Source organism: Tympanuchus pallidicinctus, unplaced genomic scaffold (genome assembly GCF_026119805.1).
Source record: "Tympanuchus pallidicinctus isolate F22 unplaced genomic scaffold, pur_lepc_1.0 scaffold25, whole genome shotgun sequence".
Taxonomy (NCBI): Eukaryota; Metazoa; Chordata; class Aves; order Galliformes; family Phasianidae; genus Tympanuchus; species Tympanuchus pallidicinctus.
The window spans coordinates 4,223,313-4,240,719 of NW_026294742.1; the positions used below are offsets into that span (position 1 = coordinate 4,223,313).

The following is a 17,407-nucleotide window of genomic DNA, read 5'->3' on the forward strand; positions in this document are numbered from 1 at the left end:
ACAGAGCTTTTCTCCTTCCCTACATTTTAAAAAAGGCAGGATGTTATATTTCTTTACAAATCCTGTAAAACAAAATACAGAAGTATTTTCTCATAGTGCCTTGAAGTGAGGTATACATAAATTTAACACCTGGTTAGGAAAAGTAATAGAAAGCCTGCCAATTTTTTCACTCTACAGTTGTGTGCACATACAAGCAAAATGTAAAGCAGCTTTCTTAGCTTTCTTCTGCTTAAATAGATTGCTGCTTCGAATTACTCTTCTTGAGTTTTATAGACACTAGTAGAAGAATAACTTCTGACTCTTACTATACTTCAGCAATTATAGTAAGGTTCTCTGATTATGTTACTGCTGGAAACTGTGGCATATAGCATCTGCATAAGCAATGGATGCCTTCTCTTGGAGTAGTAGAATAAAATCATGAGGCTATAAGGAGTTACTTTTTTGGACAAGAATGTCTTCTGCTTTAAGCACACTCATTTTTATCTACATCTCTGTTGTATAGAATTCATTTATTTTCAGCATCTCCTGAATTTCAGTTTTGGTTGTATGCAGTGTAAGTGGTGTAATGATAAGAACGTGTCTAACATTGCATTCGTAGTGAATAGTGCTTATCTAGTTTTTGATGTCTCAAAACCATTATCTACGAGAATAAGGACCTTGGTCTAGAAAGAAGAGCCTTCAGTGGTTTTTATTTTTGTGTTAAAACTATGTGGTTTCAAAAGTAACATGCAGTAAACAAGCATCAGAACAAGGAACATCTCCCTTCCTCATTCAATTCTCTTTCAGGCACTCTAGCTCTCCTTCTGCTTCCCTCTCCCCCCAGATATTGCCAGGGTACCTTTTCACACCTCCAGCTCCTCCTAGTGTCCTTTATTCTGTGACAATCCCTTCTATCCTCAGCATTTCCCATCTGTGTAAGTTCTACCTTTCTCCTGTACCACTGCTTGCTTTTGTTCGGCTCGCCACCTGGGCAGGAGCCAGCCCATGCTTTTAGAGCTACCTGCAAGCTGACTGCCAGCCAGCTTCTGTCTGAGCTGCCACGTTAGCCAAGCAGAGCTCAGGTGACTGAAGATCCCTGTCCATACGTGCATCTTGTCCTCCTAACATCATAGCAATTTACTTCTAATGCCGATCTTGTAAAATTACTGATGTGCAAGTAAACTCTGCTCTGAAAGCCAATATTTATTAAGTATGTCTTTGCCACAGGGAAAGCTGTGTTCACATCTTTGTTAGTTTTCAAATACAGACACTTTGGTTTTCTTTTCTTCACCTCACCTGGAGACTCTCAAGATGTAGCCTTCTGTACAAACGTGTGTTTAAAATATTTGAGGAATTATTCCAACTGTTCATATTTCACCAATGGAGGTGGAACCACGCACATGAGTTTAAGCCTCGTTTCTGATGTAGTGCTATGCTTGCTCCTGGTGGTGTTTTAGCTCTCATTCCAGACATTGTTATGCACTTCAGACTGGGAAAACAGTTGAAGAAACAATGAATAGAACTTGAACAGATAACCAGATATGAGTAAAAAAGTTTTTAATGTACAGAGTTATGGATGAGCTGCCAGTTGCTTAAAATGTTAGAAACAACCATGTGGTTGGTTTATTGTTATTAATAAGCAGCAGCATATGATTCAACATGATTCTCTGTGAAGGCCAGCTGTAGCTCTTGAGCTGCACTTTATTCCATTTTTATTCCATTTAAAAATACTAAATGGGGGAAAAAAAACACAATCAAGGTCTGTGCTGCTTCACAGACAGAAGGTTTCCTGTATCCATAAGATGCTCGTGGAGAATATAGTACTGTTTAATTGCTTGCAGCAACTGGTGGTTTTTTTTTTTTGTCTGCTGAAATAAAGTGGAAGAAGAATTACTTCTGCTCTCCTATCCCCCCAGGAAATTACTTTCAAGCTTTTGATTAAGAGTCTTATCTGTCTCTTTTAGAAGCTTGAAATGTTGTGAATGCTACACAACTCAAAGACTATGGCATTGTGAAGCTCTAATTTCAGCCCATTATGATGGGAGGATTTTATTTAGAACTCTTCGTACACATTCACAGGAATTTGTCAAACTGTTCTTTTCCCTTCTGACAAACATGGAATACCACGCAGTATATTTTTTAAAGCCATCTTACATCTCTCTCTGCTATGAATGCATTACAAAAAAATAATAACTACTCTAAAATGGTTAATAAATTACTTCATTGTGCAACTTTCTTGTTTTATTTAAGCAAATTTGGAAGGAAAGCAATGAATAGAAATATTTTCGTCACGAAACAATGCTTAACTGTATCACCAAACCTGGTATTCTTTTCAGGAGTACCTGAATAAAAAACAAAGGCCAAAACAGCCAATGAAAATAAGAAATTGTTATTGAAACAAGAAACTGTATGGCATTTTCTCTTATATTGTTCCTTGTAACAGACATACTGTCTGAATGCTATTTGCAGGCAGAACTTCTCCTTGAAGCTTTGCTTTGGGAATGGCAATCTGCAGAAGGTCACTGCAGAGCTAGCAGCAGACAGGTTCTTTATTAACTTTCATCTAGAGGCTGTTCAGTCCAGGCAGCATTGCATTCACTTCAGTTAGTGTGAGTTGATTTCAGCACTCAACAGATCCTTAAGTCATGAAAGAGGAGAACTGGTGTCTTAAGATGAGTTGTGGACTTCTTTTTTTTTTGTTTGTTTTTTTGGAGGATTTGGATAAAGGATGAATGAGTCTCCATCAGTTTTCAGCACGATGTTTTGTGCTGAAAGCTAACAACAAACCGTATGTCACATCTGACCATGTGTCAGCTTGGTTCAGGGGCTGACACGCTGATTCAGAGTTCTGTGCCAAGTACTGCATTTTCCTGGCTTCTCTAAAATGTGTGCAGTGTCATAAAACTGTCATAAATTCCAGATATCTTCAAAGCATAATGCAATCCTGTCCAGCTGTTACAGAGCATTTAGCCCAGCTGAAGTACTGCTACTTTCATTTTAAGTACATAACTAATAAAAGTGCAAAAAAGGATGTGAGCATGCATGTTCCATGTTAAGCAGGGGACCAATAAACAGGACACACACATCCTGTGCCCATTTTTATCTACAGCAATATTACAATATATTTTCCATTTTTGTCAGCATTCTGAGAAAGTATTAACCTCAGAGGTCTGGTACCAAAAAGCAGTTGCCACAAGTTAGCTGCAAGAATAGACCGTATATAGCTGTGTTTTTAGTTTTCTTGAAGCTTTCCATGCTTTCTAATTGCAGGTGCACTGAAAGACACCTGTAATGTAGCCCTAAAGCACCTGTCCTCTAATTGTTTCAATGCTGCCTAACTTTTGTCTCCTAAAACAAAAATCTTAAAAACATAATAGTTATAATCTAATAAAAATAAAAAAAACTTCATGGCAGCAATAAATAATAGAGTTCTACTGAACTTGAATTTTTGTATTTCAGTACCCCAGTGATGTTCAACATTTGGGGATGCTACTGCACTTGCTCACAATGGGATAATTGCCATCCAAAATGATTGTGATGTGGGTACAGCTGATTAGAGCCCTTATTGAAAATGTGTTGTTTGATCAGGAAGGTATAAAATTATTTATAGACTAACACTATTGAAGAGTCTGTGCACTGTATTTAATGAACCTGTTAGGGTTCAGTCTTGGTTTCTTGGTAACTTTAAGATTGAAACTGGCTGCATGAGTGAGTGTGAGTTTGGCTTTCCAGTGAGAATTGCTGGGAGATCAAATAAAGATATTTGGGGCAAATTATATAAGAAATAGGGCTTTAGCTCAGTGTTCTCAGGCTTTTATTGCTCTTAGTGGACTATGTAATATGGAATTGTTGAGGTATATCTGTAGTTGTAAATACATCTTGTATTTGAAATGGAAACTTCATTTTTAACTTAAGTCCAACATTTGCTTTGTAAAGAACATTATCTGTGAACCTGGAGAAGTATCTGACATGGCAGGGTGGAGGGGGAGGATTTCTTGACAACTGAATGATACCTAGTTAAAATATGTTCCTTTGTTCTGTCCTGTAGAGGGGAAAGAAGAGGAGGAACAAATGAGCAGTGTATCAAAAGATCATCTATTCTGTGCACATCAGGCAAATGACATTTATTTTAATCTTTTCTCGTGCACATGCGTCACATTTTCTTCACTTCAATTTCATGTACAAAAGCAAAGGCTCAGGGTTCTACCCGAGGCCAAGAGATTTGGCAGGTTACCCTTGGTGTTAGTGGTTGTGCTTCTATTGAGGATAGGTTACGGAGGGGCTGCTCAGGTCAGACATGTAGTGGTCTTCAGATAGAGGTGTGTGTTCAGTTATGGTACCTTTTTTTTTTTTTACTGATGTCCCTGTGTGGCTACAATAAACCGAAAAATGGATTATCATAGGCTGAATTTAGAGCACTTTTGTTAGTGCTGAGGTAATGGTTGCAGCATACACAGGCTTTCTCTGGCACTGTCTGGTTGATTCATTGAAGTGACTCTGACTGCCAGAACAATTCTCTCCCTGGTTTAAGCAGTGATGCTTTTGCCAAAAATTAGTGAGGAAGGATATGCTTCCTTTTTCTGTTTGATTTGGATTCTGATACAAGAGAAATGTCAGCTTGCTAGACTTAATTATGACAAAATTTAGAGCAAATTATGGAGCTGTCTTTATCTCTGTAAATGCTTCATATGTTAAAATCTGAAGCTATTACAGTTTTTTGAGGATGATTGCTCCTTTTATGGTCTTTCTTTCTGCCAAAATTGTAAAATAACGTATCTTTGGTCTAAAAAGAAACTTTTATGGCTGATATTTCAGGCACTTGATGGTTTATATTTCCTATTTACTGCCTTCCAAGAGCTGGGAATGAGGAGGCCATGGTTGGGACTGTTCCAGAAGTTCTTGGACGTTGTCACCTACTGCCTGAAATCCTCCCAGCCTCAGCTTTAATGCACGATTTGGGAATCAGTGCAGACTGATTCAGTGGGGAGCAGATGGCAGTTTTTGTTGATTGCAAGAAAGTAACACTTGTCTGAGGTGGTACAAGGTTCAGCAGGAATTTGGAATTACCACCAGCTTGGACATCGCAGCCTTTTCCTCAGGATTTGCACTTTGGCTTGTGCTGTCTGGAGCCTCGAGCCCAGTGGCAAGCTGAGTCTGGTATTAGAAACAGTTACTGGCTGAGAAACGCTAAATAAGAAGGGAAGGGGGAAAGTCTTTAAATACGTGGCTCCAGATAGGAGGTGATGTGCTTTGCTTTACTACCTGCAAAAGGTACAGCTGGAAAACAGGAAGGACTGTGTTGTTGGTGAGGCTGAGCTACAGCAGTTCCCTTTCCACCAACATGAGCTGACCTGCCTGCTCCAAAAGGAGCTGTCTGGTGGGTATGGATCCAGCTGTTCCTAGTATGAGAGCCCCTCCTACCTAACCCCAGTTCTAAATGTGGATGAGCCTTCTGTAGGAAGAAGTGGGTCTCCTTGTCTCTGGGGAGTCATTGCTTCCCGTTGACATGTGCAGTCAAAAAGACTTCTTTCCAAGGAGAGCTTTGGTATGGTGTGGCTGGAAACAGACACTGCTGTCCTCACTGGGAGAGCCAAACCTATCCAAGAGAGATGGACAAAAGTCGAGGAGAGAACACAGCTGAGGTGCTACTGTCACAGCTTTGTACACAGGAGGCATTACCAGGCACTGTTCCTACTGAAGGAATGCTGATGCTGATTAATACCACAGAAAGACTAGGGAGAACTCTAGAAGACTTTCCGAAAGCATAACAGGAACACTTATTTAGCAGTTTACCTTTCTAATTTTTTAATGGATGCTCTTTTCTGTGCATCTTTAAAAGCTTTTAAAAGCTTTTTAGTAGTAATTCGATGCCATGGCAAAAAGCCTGCGAAGGTCTGTGAAGTTAAACCTCAAATCTCTTTAATGATTTCATACATTATTCTACAGAATCACGTTATGCTTTCTCAGGCCACTTATTTCATTAACTAATATAACAGAGGCACAGACACATGTTTTTGTTTTGCCTGTGTCCTAGCTCATTTGTGAGCCGCGCTGAGTGAAGATGTGGGAACCTCGCTTCCCTGTGCAGGGCAGGGCTGGAGCTGCTGTGCAGGATGCTCTTCTGCTCAGATTGGAGTATTCAGAGTTTGAGGAGATGGAAGACAGATGTGGATATATCCGCTGAAGAGAGAATTAGGGAAACTTTGCCCTTAGTTTGTAACTGTAAGTTAGGAACCATGATTTCCATAGCTTTCTTAGCTGCAGAATGCGATGTGAAGGGGAGACAAGTAGAATCAGAGTTTCAGGAAGAATTTTCTTAGTCATTTTTCTTATGTGCACACAAGAAGATACTCATTTTGAGGTGACTGCTGCTACTCTTTGCATTCTGACAGGAGCTTGAGTCATGCTTGAAATGTGTTTTGCTGTGGGTGTTCCTTTACCATTGTTTGTTCCCCTGTTTGCCTCGGCTGTAGGGCAGGCTATAGAACTTGGTCTCTTTGATTATTTGAAATGTTATATTCTTGCTCATACTTTGTCTCTAAAACTTTTTAACTCTGATTTTCATTCCTGATTGGCAAGTGCTTTCCATAACCTTATGACTCAGGCTTATCATAAGTGTTAGAAATGCTTTTTGCCAAAAATCTGTAATACTGGAAGTGATTTCACTCCTGTGCTGAATATTAAATGTTGTTGGACAAGGACTGATGAAACTCCTCCTACTTCACCTCTCTTTAGAAAGGCTCATTCCTCATTTATCTGAAAGCATGCCCTCCAATTGCTTTAATACTTTGTGGTCTGAAATGGCTTGAGAAAAATTCCGGACTAGATTCCAGTAGAATTATCTTAATAGAGCCAATTACTGAATAAAAGCAGTAACAAAGGAGAAATTATGTCAGAGATGTTAGGTCGATGTTCTGTTTACTGTCAGTTCTTTGAGAAATAAGAGCTTAATGCAAGATTGATTTCATTATGCCCACCGAGCTTTTTGGAAAAACACAAGTAGTTAAAAGCATTTGGGAAATAAAATTATACCGTATTTAAAAGTGCCAGTTATGTTCTCAAAGCCCCGTGTAAAAGATTGAATTTTCCAGTTTAAATAAGTCTGTCCAGTTTTTAGATTGGTGCCTGACCAATATTACAATTCTTCAATCTGAGAGTTAATAACCATTCATAATGCTTGGAGGAATTGGAAACAGAGACCAGTCCCTTTTAATTGTTTCCTTCCGTTGTATTTAATGCAGCTCCTCTGGATTCATTAAGATTCTTGGATGATGGATTTGTTTTCTGCTTGTTATCTTAATAATAATTGCTGGACCCTACAGGATGATGTAGGAAACCAGGGGATTCCAAGTTCTTGAATACCATCCAAATGTGTTGGTGAACTTTTTTAATGGCCTCATTTTTCCAATGTTTATATTCCAAATATAACGTTCCATAGATGTTATTAATATTTGAAGTGATATTTCAATTTTACACAGCTATCATCTCTGAGGAAATTTCTCCTCTTTTAGTTCCTTTTACCATTTTCAGCACAACTTGGTCCTGTTTTTCTTGCTGCCCTTTATGGGTGAGGGAGTAAACTTAATTTATTTATTTTTTCTTTTTATGGATGTGTTCTGGTTGGAGCTGAGCACACCTCCTTGCCTCCTTGTTGTTTTTAGAATTTTTTAAAATCATGTGCTCTGTCTTCAGCCCAGTTCTGTGGGTCTTCAGTGACATGCATCTTGGGTGATGCTGGTGTTCCAGCTCTAACATTTTCATTTAAACACTGCTGAGCCTGCTCTGAAATGAGTGGAGCAGCCTGGAAGCAGTTCTCCCTATAGCCAGGCACAAAGCTTCAGTTTCCTACAGAATCTTCATTGCAGTTCTTTCTGTACTGCATAAAGTACAGCATCAGTTGATGGGCTATGGCTAGTATTTATCAGTTGTTTAGCCCATCAGTCTTAAAAACCCACCAAAAATAATGAAAACAAAAGCACAAAAGTCACAACAACAGCAAAACAACAACAAAAAAGCACAAATTGTATGCAAGGTTTCGCAGGCTGTGGTTTATACCACATTTATGTGTTCTGTCATTATTAGCAGGTATTGTTGAAAGGATGTCCACCATTAAGCCAACTGATGTGTTGGAGGCTGTTAATCAGACTCAGCAGTGTTTCAGCATCCCTCCTTGCTGATATTTTCCCTTAGTCTCCTACTGCATCTTGCATTTATTTGCCTAATTCAAGTAACATCGAAAAAAGTTTTAAACACACATTAATTTAAATCCAATTTCCTGTCCCTCAAGGAGAAAGGAGGGAGAGCTATTTTCTTTCTTTTTTCTTTTTCTTTTTTATTTTTTCCCACCCTTGCGGCTCGAGGAAGCAGTGAGGACCACGTTCCCACAGCCTGGGGGTCTCCAACAATGACATTTCCTCTGTGGGCAGGCAGCCGGCCGGGCTCAGAGCGCTGCCCTGGCATTGTGAGTCCCAGCACGTACTCTTACATCACTGCAGCCCCAACCTGCATCGTGCAGACTTTGTGTAAGAAGAGTGAAAGTTGAGCGGGAAATGGAGATTTCCCTCGCGTTCTTCTAGAAATTGCTTTTAGTTTTGTTGAGGTTATTTTCCCTCTGTTGGAGATGGGGATTGCGGTCGTCTTCCATTTGTATCCAAATCATCATTTTGACAAGAAATTCAGCTGCCTCAGTTGTGAGTGTTCTGCAGCTTAACATTGGTTCCACATTCATTTTTCCACTAGATGAATGAAAAGTTTCAGTGCTTGTCAGAGATAAGTGATGTCTGTAACTTCTTGTCAGGTCAACGAGTGACTTGGTGTTTAAAGTTTAAACTGCTGCCCACTGAGCTGCTCTGCCACTGCTGGGCTGCCAGCAGTCAAGTAAGCAGTGACCTGAAGGGCCAGCAAGGCATCTTGCTCCTGATTCGTACGGACAGGGCTGAATTTTTTTACAGTAGTCTTGCATGTGTTCTTAGAAGTGGCGTTTAGCAGTGTCACTGAGTGTCACCAAAGAATCAGGAGTGCAAGGCTGCATTTTTCAATTTCAGTTTCAGTCACAAATATTTGATTCCTTGCCACGGTTCCTGTTAAATCTGTTGGAGCATCTTTATTTACAGTGACAATTTAATTTCTCTTTGTGTTGTTGTTCGTGTAGGTTTTCATGTAGAAATGTTTTATTTAGCAGATAAAACTTTGTTCCTTATCAATATTAACTAGAAATTTTGCTTCAGTGCTGAAGCATAGAAGTAAAGTCTTGTATTAACAGAGGTAAAACCACGTGGTCTACTTCAGGGATTTTAGAAAGAGCCCTGACATACGTCCCTAACTTGTTTGCTTTTATATTTTGCTCTGTACAGTTGTAAGAAATTTATACTCTTAATACCCTTTCTAGCCTATCGTTTTATGCTTTTTAACTGTATTTGCACTATAGGAAATTAAGTATTAGCCACTTTCTCTTTAACCCGTGTAAGGTTACCTGACATTCTTATCATGGCTTGTTTTTTGTTTTTTAATTTACCATAGAAGGTGTTTTGGTTCCTTACCACAGAACTCCAGTGTCGGGCTGTTCAAAGTTGTTTTTTTGTGTGTGTCCCTTTTTAAGGTGTTTGTTGAACTAATACTTGTTAAAATATGATTTTAATATTGTTTGCATTTTTTTTTTTTTTTTCCTTTTAAGAATATTGACATAACAAACTTCAGCAGCAGCTGGAATGATGGCTTGGCTTTCTGTGCAGTCCTCCATACTTACCTCCCAGCCCATATTCCTTATCAAGAGCTAAACAGCCAGGACAAGGTATGACGTTAGAATTCCCATTCTATTATATATGTTCATGTCCATATAGAATCTATATAGCTAATATGAGCTAAAAAAGAAGAATGAACTAATTAAAGTAATAGAAAAATGATCTTACTAGAAATCATAATTGAAACATTTCAGACTACATTATAGCTATTCTTTTTAAAACCTTAATGTTGTAAGATCTTTTGGGTGATATTAGGATATGTTCATTCCTGTTGCCCTTTTAAAATTAATATGGTCCAATTACAGACTCACTTTGAGGCAAAATTAGCAGTTTTACTGTAAACTTTTTTAATGCCATCTTATTATGAAGTAGTATTTACTTGGATTCTGATACGTTTTCATATCTCATGCAGAGGAGAAACTTCACTTTGGCTTTTCAGGCAGCTGAAAGCGTTGGCATCAAATCCACTCTGGTGAGTTTTAAACACATACTGAACAAATTACATCTCATTTTAAAAAATAAATTATTCCACTTTGTGCTTTTGAAAGATTTTGAAGCAAAAATAACAGCAGATGAGCTCAGCTAGAGCCTATAGTCTCAGTATCACACTTGACTGAAAAAAAATACATAAATGGTAAGCACATCCATCAGTGGTTTTGTTTAATCTCTGTCAGTCTAGCATAAATCCAATATTGTCAGCCACTTAAGCTAATACTGTTTTTTGCAGTAAAATAATGAGTGGGATAAAGACCTGTACTCAAGCTGCTGCAGCAAAGGCAACAGCAGAACAGCCTATGGCAGGTTGGGAATGGCCTGAAGCTGCATTGGGGGAAGATCAGGTTAGATAATAGGAAAAGATTCTTCTCCAAAGAATGATCATAGAATTATTAAGGTTGGAAAAGAGTAATATCGTCTAGTCCATCTGTCAGCCTATCACTGCTGTTCCCACTAAACCATATCCATAAGTGCCACATCTATGTGTTTCGTGAGCACTTTCATGGATGGTGACTTCAGCACTTCCCTGGGCAGCCTGTTCCAATACTTTGCCACTCTGTCAGGGAATAAATTCTTCCTAATATCCAATCCGAACCTCCACTTGTGCAACTTTAGGTCATTACCTCTGGTCATATCACTGTTACATGGGAGAACAGACCGACCCTTTCCTTGCTACAACCTCCTTTCAGATAGTTAAGAGCAATAAGGTCTTCCCTAAGCCTCCTCTTCTCCAGATGGAACATCCAAGTTCCCTCAGCTCCTCGCCATAAGACTTGTTCTGCAGAACCTTTACGGCTTTGTTGCCCTTCTCTGGACATGCTCTATCACCTCAGTGTCTTTCCTGTAGTGAGGAGCCCAAAACTGAGCACAGTGCTTGAGGTGCCAAGTGCAGGGGTTCCAAGCCTGATGACAGAGTTCAAGAAGGGTTCATTTGGGTAATGTTCTTAGACATGGGCTTTAATTTATAGGCACTCCTGTGCAGAGCCAGTAATCTTTGTGGGTCCCTTCCATCTTGGGATACTCAATGGTTTTATGAGATAAACTCCTAAAAGGAAGATTCACCAAAACTCATTTTTCAGTATTTTAAGAAATAATAAAGTTGGTGTTGGTTTTGTTTTTGTTTTGTTTTTTTTTTTTTGAGAATAATTCGAGAAATAGTTGTGATACTATCTTCAAGGATCCATTAACTCTCTTCTGTCTCTGTTCTACTTTCTAATGATTTGGTTTTGTTGGAATTTCAGGAATACACATCAAGCTATGTAAGTTTTCTTTTGCTCACTGAAATGTAAAAGTTAAGACTTTAATGTTTAGATTTAATTTGTCAGCATTATAAATGATTGAATGTGGGCTTTTTTTTTTTGTTCCCAATTACTGGTTATTGTGTGTCTTATAAAAATTTTGCCTTAAAGGAATTAACTTTCAACATGATAGGATTTACAGTGAAAGTAAGACTCCTGAAGGTAGGGAATTGAGAGTATCCCAGGCCTTTGTGATTAATTGCAGAAATTCAACTGAAGTTGCCAGTATCAGAAACGATATTCAAGTGATGCTTGAGCAATCTAAATTCTAACAAAGCTGCCATAGTTAGCAACTAATAACACAGCGAAGTCAGGTGTTTTAAAAATAACACTTTCCTTGATCCCTATCAGAGCCTTTACACCAGCATTGTGTTTGCTCACAATGGCAGTGCAACTCCTGGACATTAAGCTTTGTCAGGGATTTGAAACCTGGAAGTTTCTTCCCAAGTGCTGATATAAGAACTACAGTGTGGGAAAATAGCTGCAGGAATTCTGTCCTGCTTTAGCTTTAGTCTCAGTGATTGCTGTTTGTCCTTTGATTTTTGCCATGTACTTAATTACAGACTTCCTGAAAAGACAAATTGAAAGGAATTAAATATTCAGTGTGCAAATTGTATCCATCTTAAGGGTTTAGTATCTTTTTACATACCAACAGTACACAGTGTGTAGTGTTTCTTTTTTTTTCCTCTTCATGGGTGAAGAGTGAGCAAGGATGTGAAAACCACTGTAACTAAATAGCAGTGGTGATGTAAGGAGAGGTTTATAAGGGTGACTTCTTTGTTCCCAGAAGAAGAAAGTGTTCAGCTGCTTTCATACAGAGAATCAAAACCAACCAACCAAAGTAAATAAAGCAACAACAAAACAGAAACAACTTCCTCTTTTTGAGTTTGGAGATCCTAGTACTCAAAGATTATAAAACAGATCCATATACTAGGCAGAAATGTCTAGGAACTGTCTCACTGTGTTCTTGTGTACATATGCTGAAAAGGGCAGATCAGGCTGTGTTTGCTCAGCTTATCCATAGACAATCTGGCACACTTGTTAAGAAATGAGTGAACTGACCTACCAGTTAGGCACACACTGATGCTTTGTCTCCTGCATATAGCCAAGCTGATGGCAAAGCAAACTTCCCTCTTTCTTGCCTCTTCACTCAAAAATACATATTGAAGTAATCCCAAGTTCACTACTCTACTGTGAAATGGGATTGTCATTTATTGACTCCTATCGTGATGAGAATTTTGAACTTCAGGTTCAGTCAGTATCTTGATCTTGATTCTGACTCTTTGTCTTAGCTCCTGGGCAGATTGCATTGACTTGTGAGACTGGTGTAAGGGGCTGGGGAACAGTAACATCTTCAGTACTAATTGTTCTGAAAGGGGGACAACTTAGGTATGCACTATTTCAATCTTAAATCAGCAAAACAGCATTCTCCATATATCCTATTTATAGCTGTTTACATTTACTATTTATAGCTGTTTACAGCTGTTTATTTCCAAGTAATATCGAGTTGCATGGAGGAGAACAAAGCTTTCTTCATCAATGCTTTAAATTATGGAAACTTTACAGGCTTACCATCACCATGACTTGGTAAAAATACTGCCACGTCCCTCACAGGGTTATGGTTCTTCTTTTTGACCAATCTGTTTTCTGTGACAGGACATCAATGAAATGGTGCGAACTGAACGTCCGGACTGGCAGAATGTCATGCTGTATGTTACAGCAATTTACAAATACTTTGAAACCTGAAACCCTAATAATTCAACAGATTCATGAAGTAGAACCGACATTAGCTACCAGATGGAAATCTTGCTGAAATGCTAATCCCCATTTCACTAAAAACTGGCATCAGTTGAGTCCCTTCAAACTTCGGTGACGCTATCCTGGATTGCTTCAGACTGCTTCAGCTACTAAGCCTGGAAACAACTTTTAAAAAGCAAAAACTTGTTGCTGCTGCTTGGAATAACCCAAGTAATTAAGCTATTCAGATTAATTATGTAGCCTAAAGAGCCTGGACTGCTTATCTACCGCCTTGCCAGCCAGACTTCCTGAAGCTTTCTTACCTAAGAGAGTGAGATGAATGGATCCTCTAGCATATGGGAGACTGAGTGTACAGCTAATGCTTTGAGAAGGAAAGGATAACATGGCATCATATTACTGAACTTTCTGTAGTGTCCTGATACCACAGTCTAAATATTCCACCTACAGCCTATGGCACCCCGATACAGTAGAGTTCCTGATGGTAATTTAGTTACTGCCTTTATAGCTATTTTCACTCCTTTAAAATGTGCACAATATTCTAGGAAAACAAGCTTTTATTTCATCACAACAGCTTGAGTGGAAAAGTGGTCTTGATACCTCGGAAAATTTGGCACAGAAGAACTCTTTCTTCTAAAGTTTCGTTATAAGCCTACCTCTGTCACAGTGTTGTGGCTTCCAACTTTATCTTATGGATTCTAAAGACTACCATATACAGCTCCTGGTTTTCAGGTTATGCTGTATTGAAAGGAATCTGTCAGTAGCTCTCTGTGCTTCCATTATAGCAAAAATGAATCAATAATCAACCCTTGTATGGCTTGTTCTTTCCCCTTTTCTTCTTATGCCTGTATAGCATGCACAGCTACCCCAGGCTTTACTTCACAGCAATACGAGGAAACGTCGTGGATGTCTGTGGTAGCATTTTGGAACTGGGACAGCATTTCCTCTGCAGAGAAGATACTTTCAGTAAGATGTAATAATGAAGATATTTGTCTAAAAATCTACCTTTGCAATTTCCTGTGTGTCTTTCATTGATGTTGCACATCCTCATCTGAGTGATAGAAGGTGAGATGTTCTCTGACAAGAGTGGAGGAACTAATGTAATGTGTGTATACCCAGCAGTCTCAAATATTGCATGGAAAAGACTTGCTCTCACAAGGAATTAACCGAGAAACTTTGGTTTGCTCAGCTTTTGTTTTCCTAAAATGCACCTGAATTCATGTAACAGCTCTTGGGCAAAAGAGTTCAAGTAAGTGCCTTAGCTATCATTGATTGATACATCCTGGCACTTCAGGGCTTTGTGCAGAATGTTAATGGCTCAGAATGATTTAATCCATCCGTTTGTTATAAGCTGTTAAAATGTTTGTTGTAATCTGGTTCGTCAAATCAAGGGAATGCTTCACTCTGCCATTGCTTCTGCCTCTTATTTTCCGGAATATTTTCCAGCAGTTAAGCCACAGTTGAACATCTCTCATTAATATTAAGCAGAAGCCTACTTTAGAAGCGAGTTCTGTAACAACTGCTATTTATAAGCACATGCTCTTTCAACACAGTAACCCTGTTATAAAGAATCTTCTATTCCTATGGTGCTCTTACGACTGTTAAGGACTGTTTGAATGTCATTGATGTTAACTCAGTGAATGCAGCTCCACTTGGCATCTGTGAAACTTCATCATGGTACAGAAGCACAGATTTAACTCAGACTTATTGCCAAACCTAAAAAGCTCTCATCTGAAGAACATAGCCCATGTGAAGAGTAATAATTCAGTATGTCTCCAGCAGCTAGCATTATAGAAAATTACTTCTTAAAATGCTTACACTGACACGTCTGTAATAGAATACATTATAAATGTGCCTGTAAGAATATATGAAATGTTGCAAAACAACTTCTTAGAGGGGCTCTGGAGAAGTTTTCAGAGCAACAGTGTCTCATGCATCCTTATAATTCTTTAGCCTGCATATCCCTAAAAGTAGCTGGATACCCTCAGTTTATCAGTTGGTGCATTTGAAAAGCCAGCATACTCTAAAGGCAGTTGTTGCAAGAGAGGCTTCAAATGGGAAAAAAAAAAAAAATCATTAACAGATTTTAATAAAATTCTGAAATATAGTTTCCTTTCCTGTATATTCCTTCCAGTATTTTTATTTACTTTGCTTCTTCAAATAAGTCTCAACAGGAGCAGTCCTATTGGAAATACGTGCTACTGCTGGCTTATGTTCCATCTCTTACTAGATTCCAACTTATGCACGTTTGTGCTTATAAATCTGTATTCTTCCTTTGAATAGACATCCTTATCTGCGATTGTCTTATTTGTTGCTTTGTATATAAAGAAAGTATTTTTCCAATGACAAGGACAGCGTTTCTTGGTCTAAATTCACTCATGAGCTGTTGTGTTTTTTACATTGATTTGTTCTGTGTGATGGCCCACCTCCTTTACCAGGAACACTGTGCCAGCCCTTAACTAAATAACGCATGGTAGTAAGAGGAGGAAACCACATTTTTCTCATACCTTCTTTTGAAAAGTTGTGCTGCTGGTCTTCAGAGAGAGAAGTTATGAGCCACTACAGAAAGGACCTTATTTTGAACTTCAGTGCTCTGTAAGCTTCATGGTGTGGTCTGGCTGATAAAAGCCTATCTAGAAAGGAATATTGGGCTCCATAAAGAGATTTTTTTATAATCGTACATCTGAGCCTTTACAAATAAGATGCCGTACAGCTGTCCAAGTGAAAGCAATGAAGGAAAGCAATGAAGCAATGACAGATAAAAAACAAACATAATGCCCTGCTGCACTCTGCCACATGTTTTCTGCAAAGGTTCAAACAGCATTTAATTTTTCAAGTGAAAGAATAGCTGTAGCCCTTCTGGACGCGGATGATACTGTCCTACTTGGTTCCTGCTCGCACTTAATCCTGAAACTGCCTGTTATTTCTTACATATGAAGCGAGGTTTCTGCTGATTTAATTTCCTCTTTTTTTAACCAGCCCGGAAAATATTATTGAATGTGTTTAAAAAAGAAAAAAAGAGACAAATATTTTATCCGTTTATATTACTACAATTTAATATGTGCCTTGCAAATGCCTGTGCTGTAGTATATCAGGGCTAGTTATTGCCAGCTGTGGGCAGAAGGGATCTGTCAAAAATACTGATGCAGATATGGCTATATGACCTAATGGATCCTGTTTCCTGAAATGCTTCCATAGACCACAGAGATGTCAGTTTAGAGTCAGATGTGTCTTAGGGTTGCCTGGTTGTCATCATGATAATCGTAAGCTTTGAACTGTGGCATTTTCTTTACCAAAAAGAAAGGATGAGAAGATAAATTTTGGTCATTAAGGAGAATTCTGTCAGTTTTGACCCAGTATCTGACAGTAACAGAATTAAGGTGACTTCAGAATGAATTACACTTGTCTTGATTTTCAGTTGGTTTGGTTTGATTCATTTTGCTGTCTTGTATACTTTATGTGGAAACACCAATTCTGTAGCCCTGGTGTTGTGAATGGATCTCTGTGACCCTCAGAGAGATCTCTCGTCCTCATGCTTCTGAAAAGTTGTGCACAAAAGGCTCCCTTTTAAAATTGTGTTGGTGGATAGGCTATCTACAAGGTAGCATTTATTTATAGTGTATCAAGATTTAAAAATAATTATTTTTCTCTTGCATAAAATGTGTTCCTCAAGTTTCTCATAATTTGGCTAATTTTGTAAAGTATTTCCACTGTTCTTGTGTTTTGGGGAAGTCCATTCTCGTGCTTTTTGTTTGCAAGGGCAAAGTGAACTCAGCTTTGATGTATGGATGTAATCTGCTATAAATGCTGCTGGCTGCATTCAGCCTCTGGTTTTACCTGCATAAGTAGAAATGCATTTGCTCTGATGATGCGCACAACACAGTGGTTTAAACTGCTGATAATCTGCCTTAAATTTGTAGCTGTGACAAAAAATTCTCCTTGGTGTCTCCCCTCTGTTAATGATCTCAGTGTTAAATTCTCTGGTTTTTTTCATTTCCCTCATTCAGCGCTTCAGAAAGTTGAAAACTGACCATTTGGGCTCTGTTGCATCTTTTCCATGACCAACAAAATGACTTTTACTCAATTCTAGCAGTTTGTGTACAGTTTCGACCTGGATACAGATTTTCTTATAGCCTAGAT

General features: G+C 38.6%; 1 protein-coding gene across 1 annotated transcript in view; it reads left to right on the top strand.

Annotated features, from left to right (window-relative positions):
- The window catches only part of SPECC1L (sperm antigen with calponin homology and coiled-coil domains 1 like), a 54,138-nt gene extending 37,844 nt beyond the window's left edge, over positions 1–16,294 (top strand). Inside the window, exons 14-16 of the mRNA XM_052690009.1 lie at positions 9,653–9,769; positions 10,132–10,191; positions 13,169–16,294. Coding sequence (XP_052545969.1) covers positions 9,653–9,769; positions 10,132–10,191; positions 13,169–13,258 — 267 coding nt within the window. The 3' untranslated portion in view covers positions 13,259–16,294. The remainder of the gene's footprint in view (positions 1–9,652; positions 9,770–10,131; positions 10,192–13,168) is intronic.
- Positions 16,295–17,407: the final 1,113 nt, after the last annotated feature.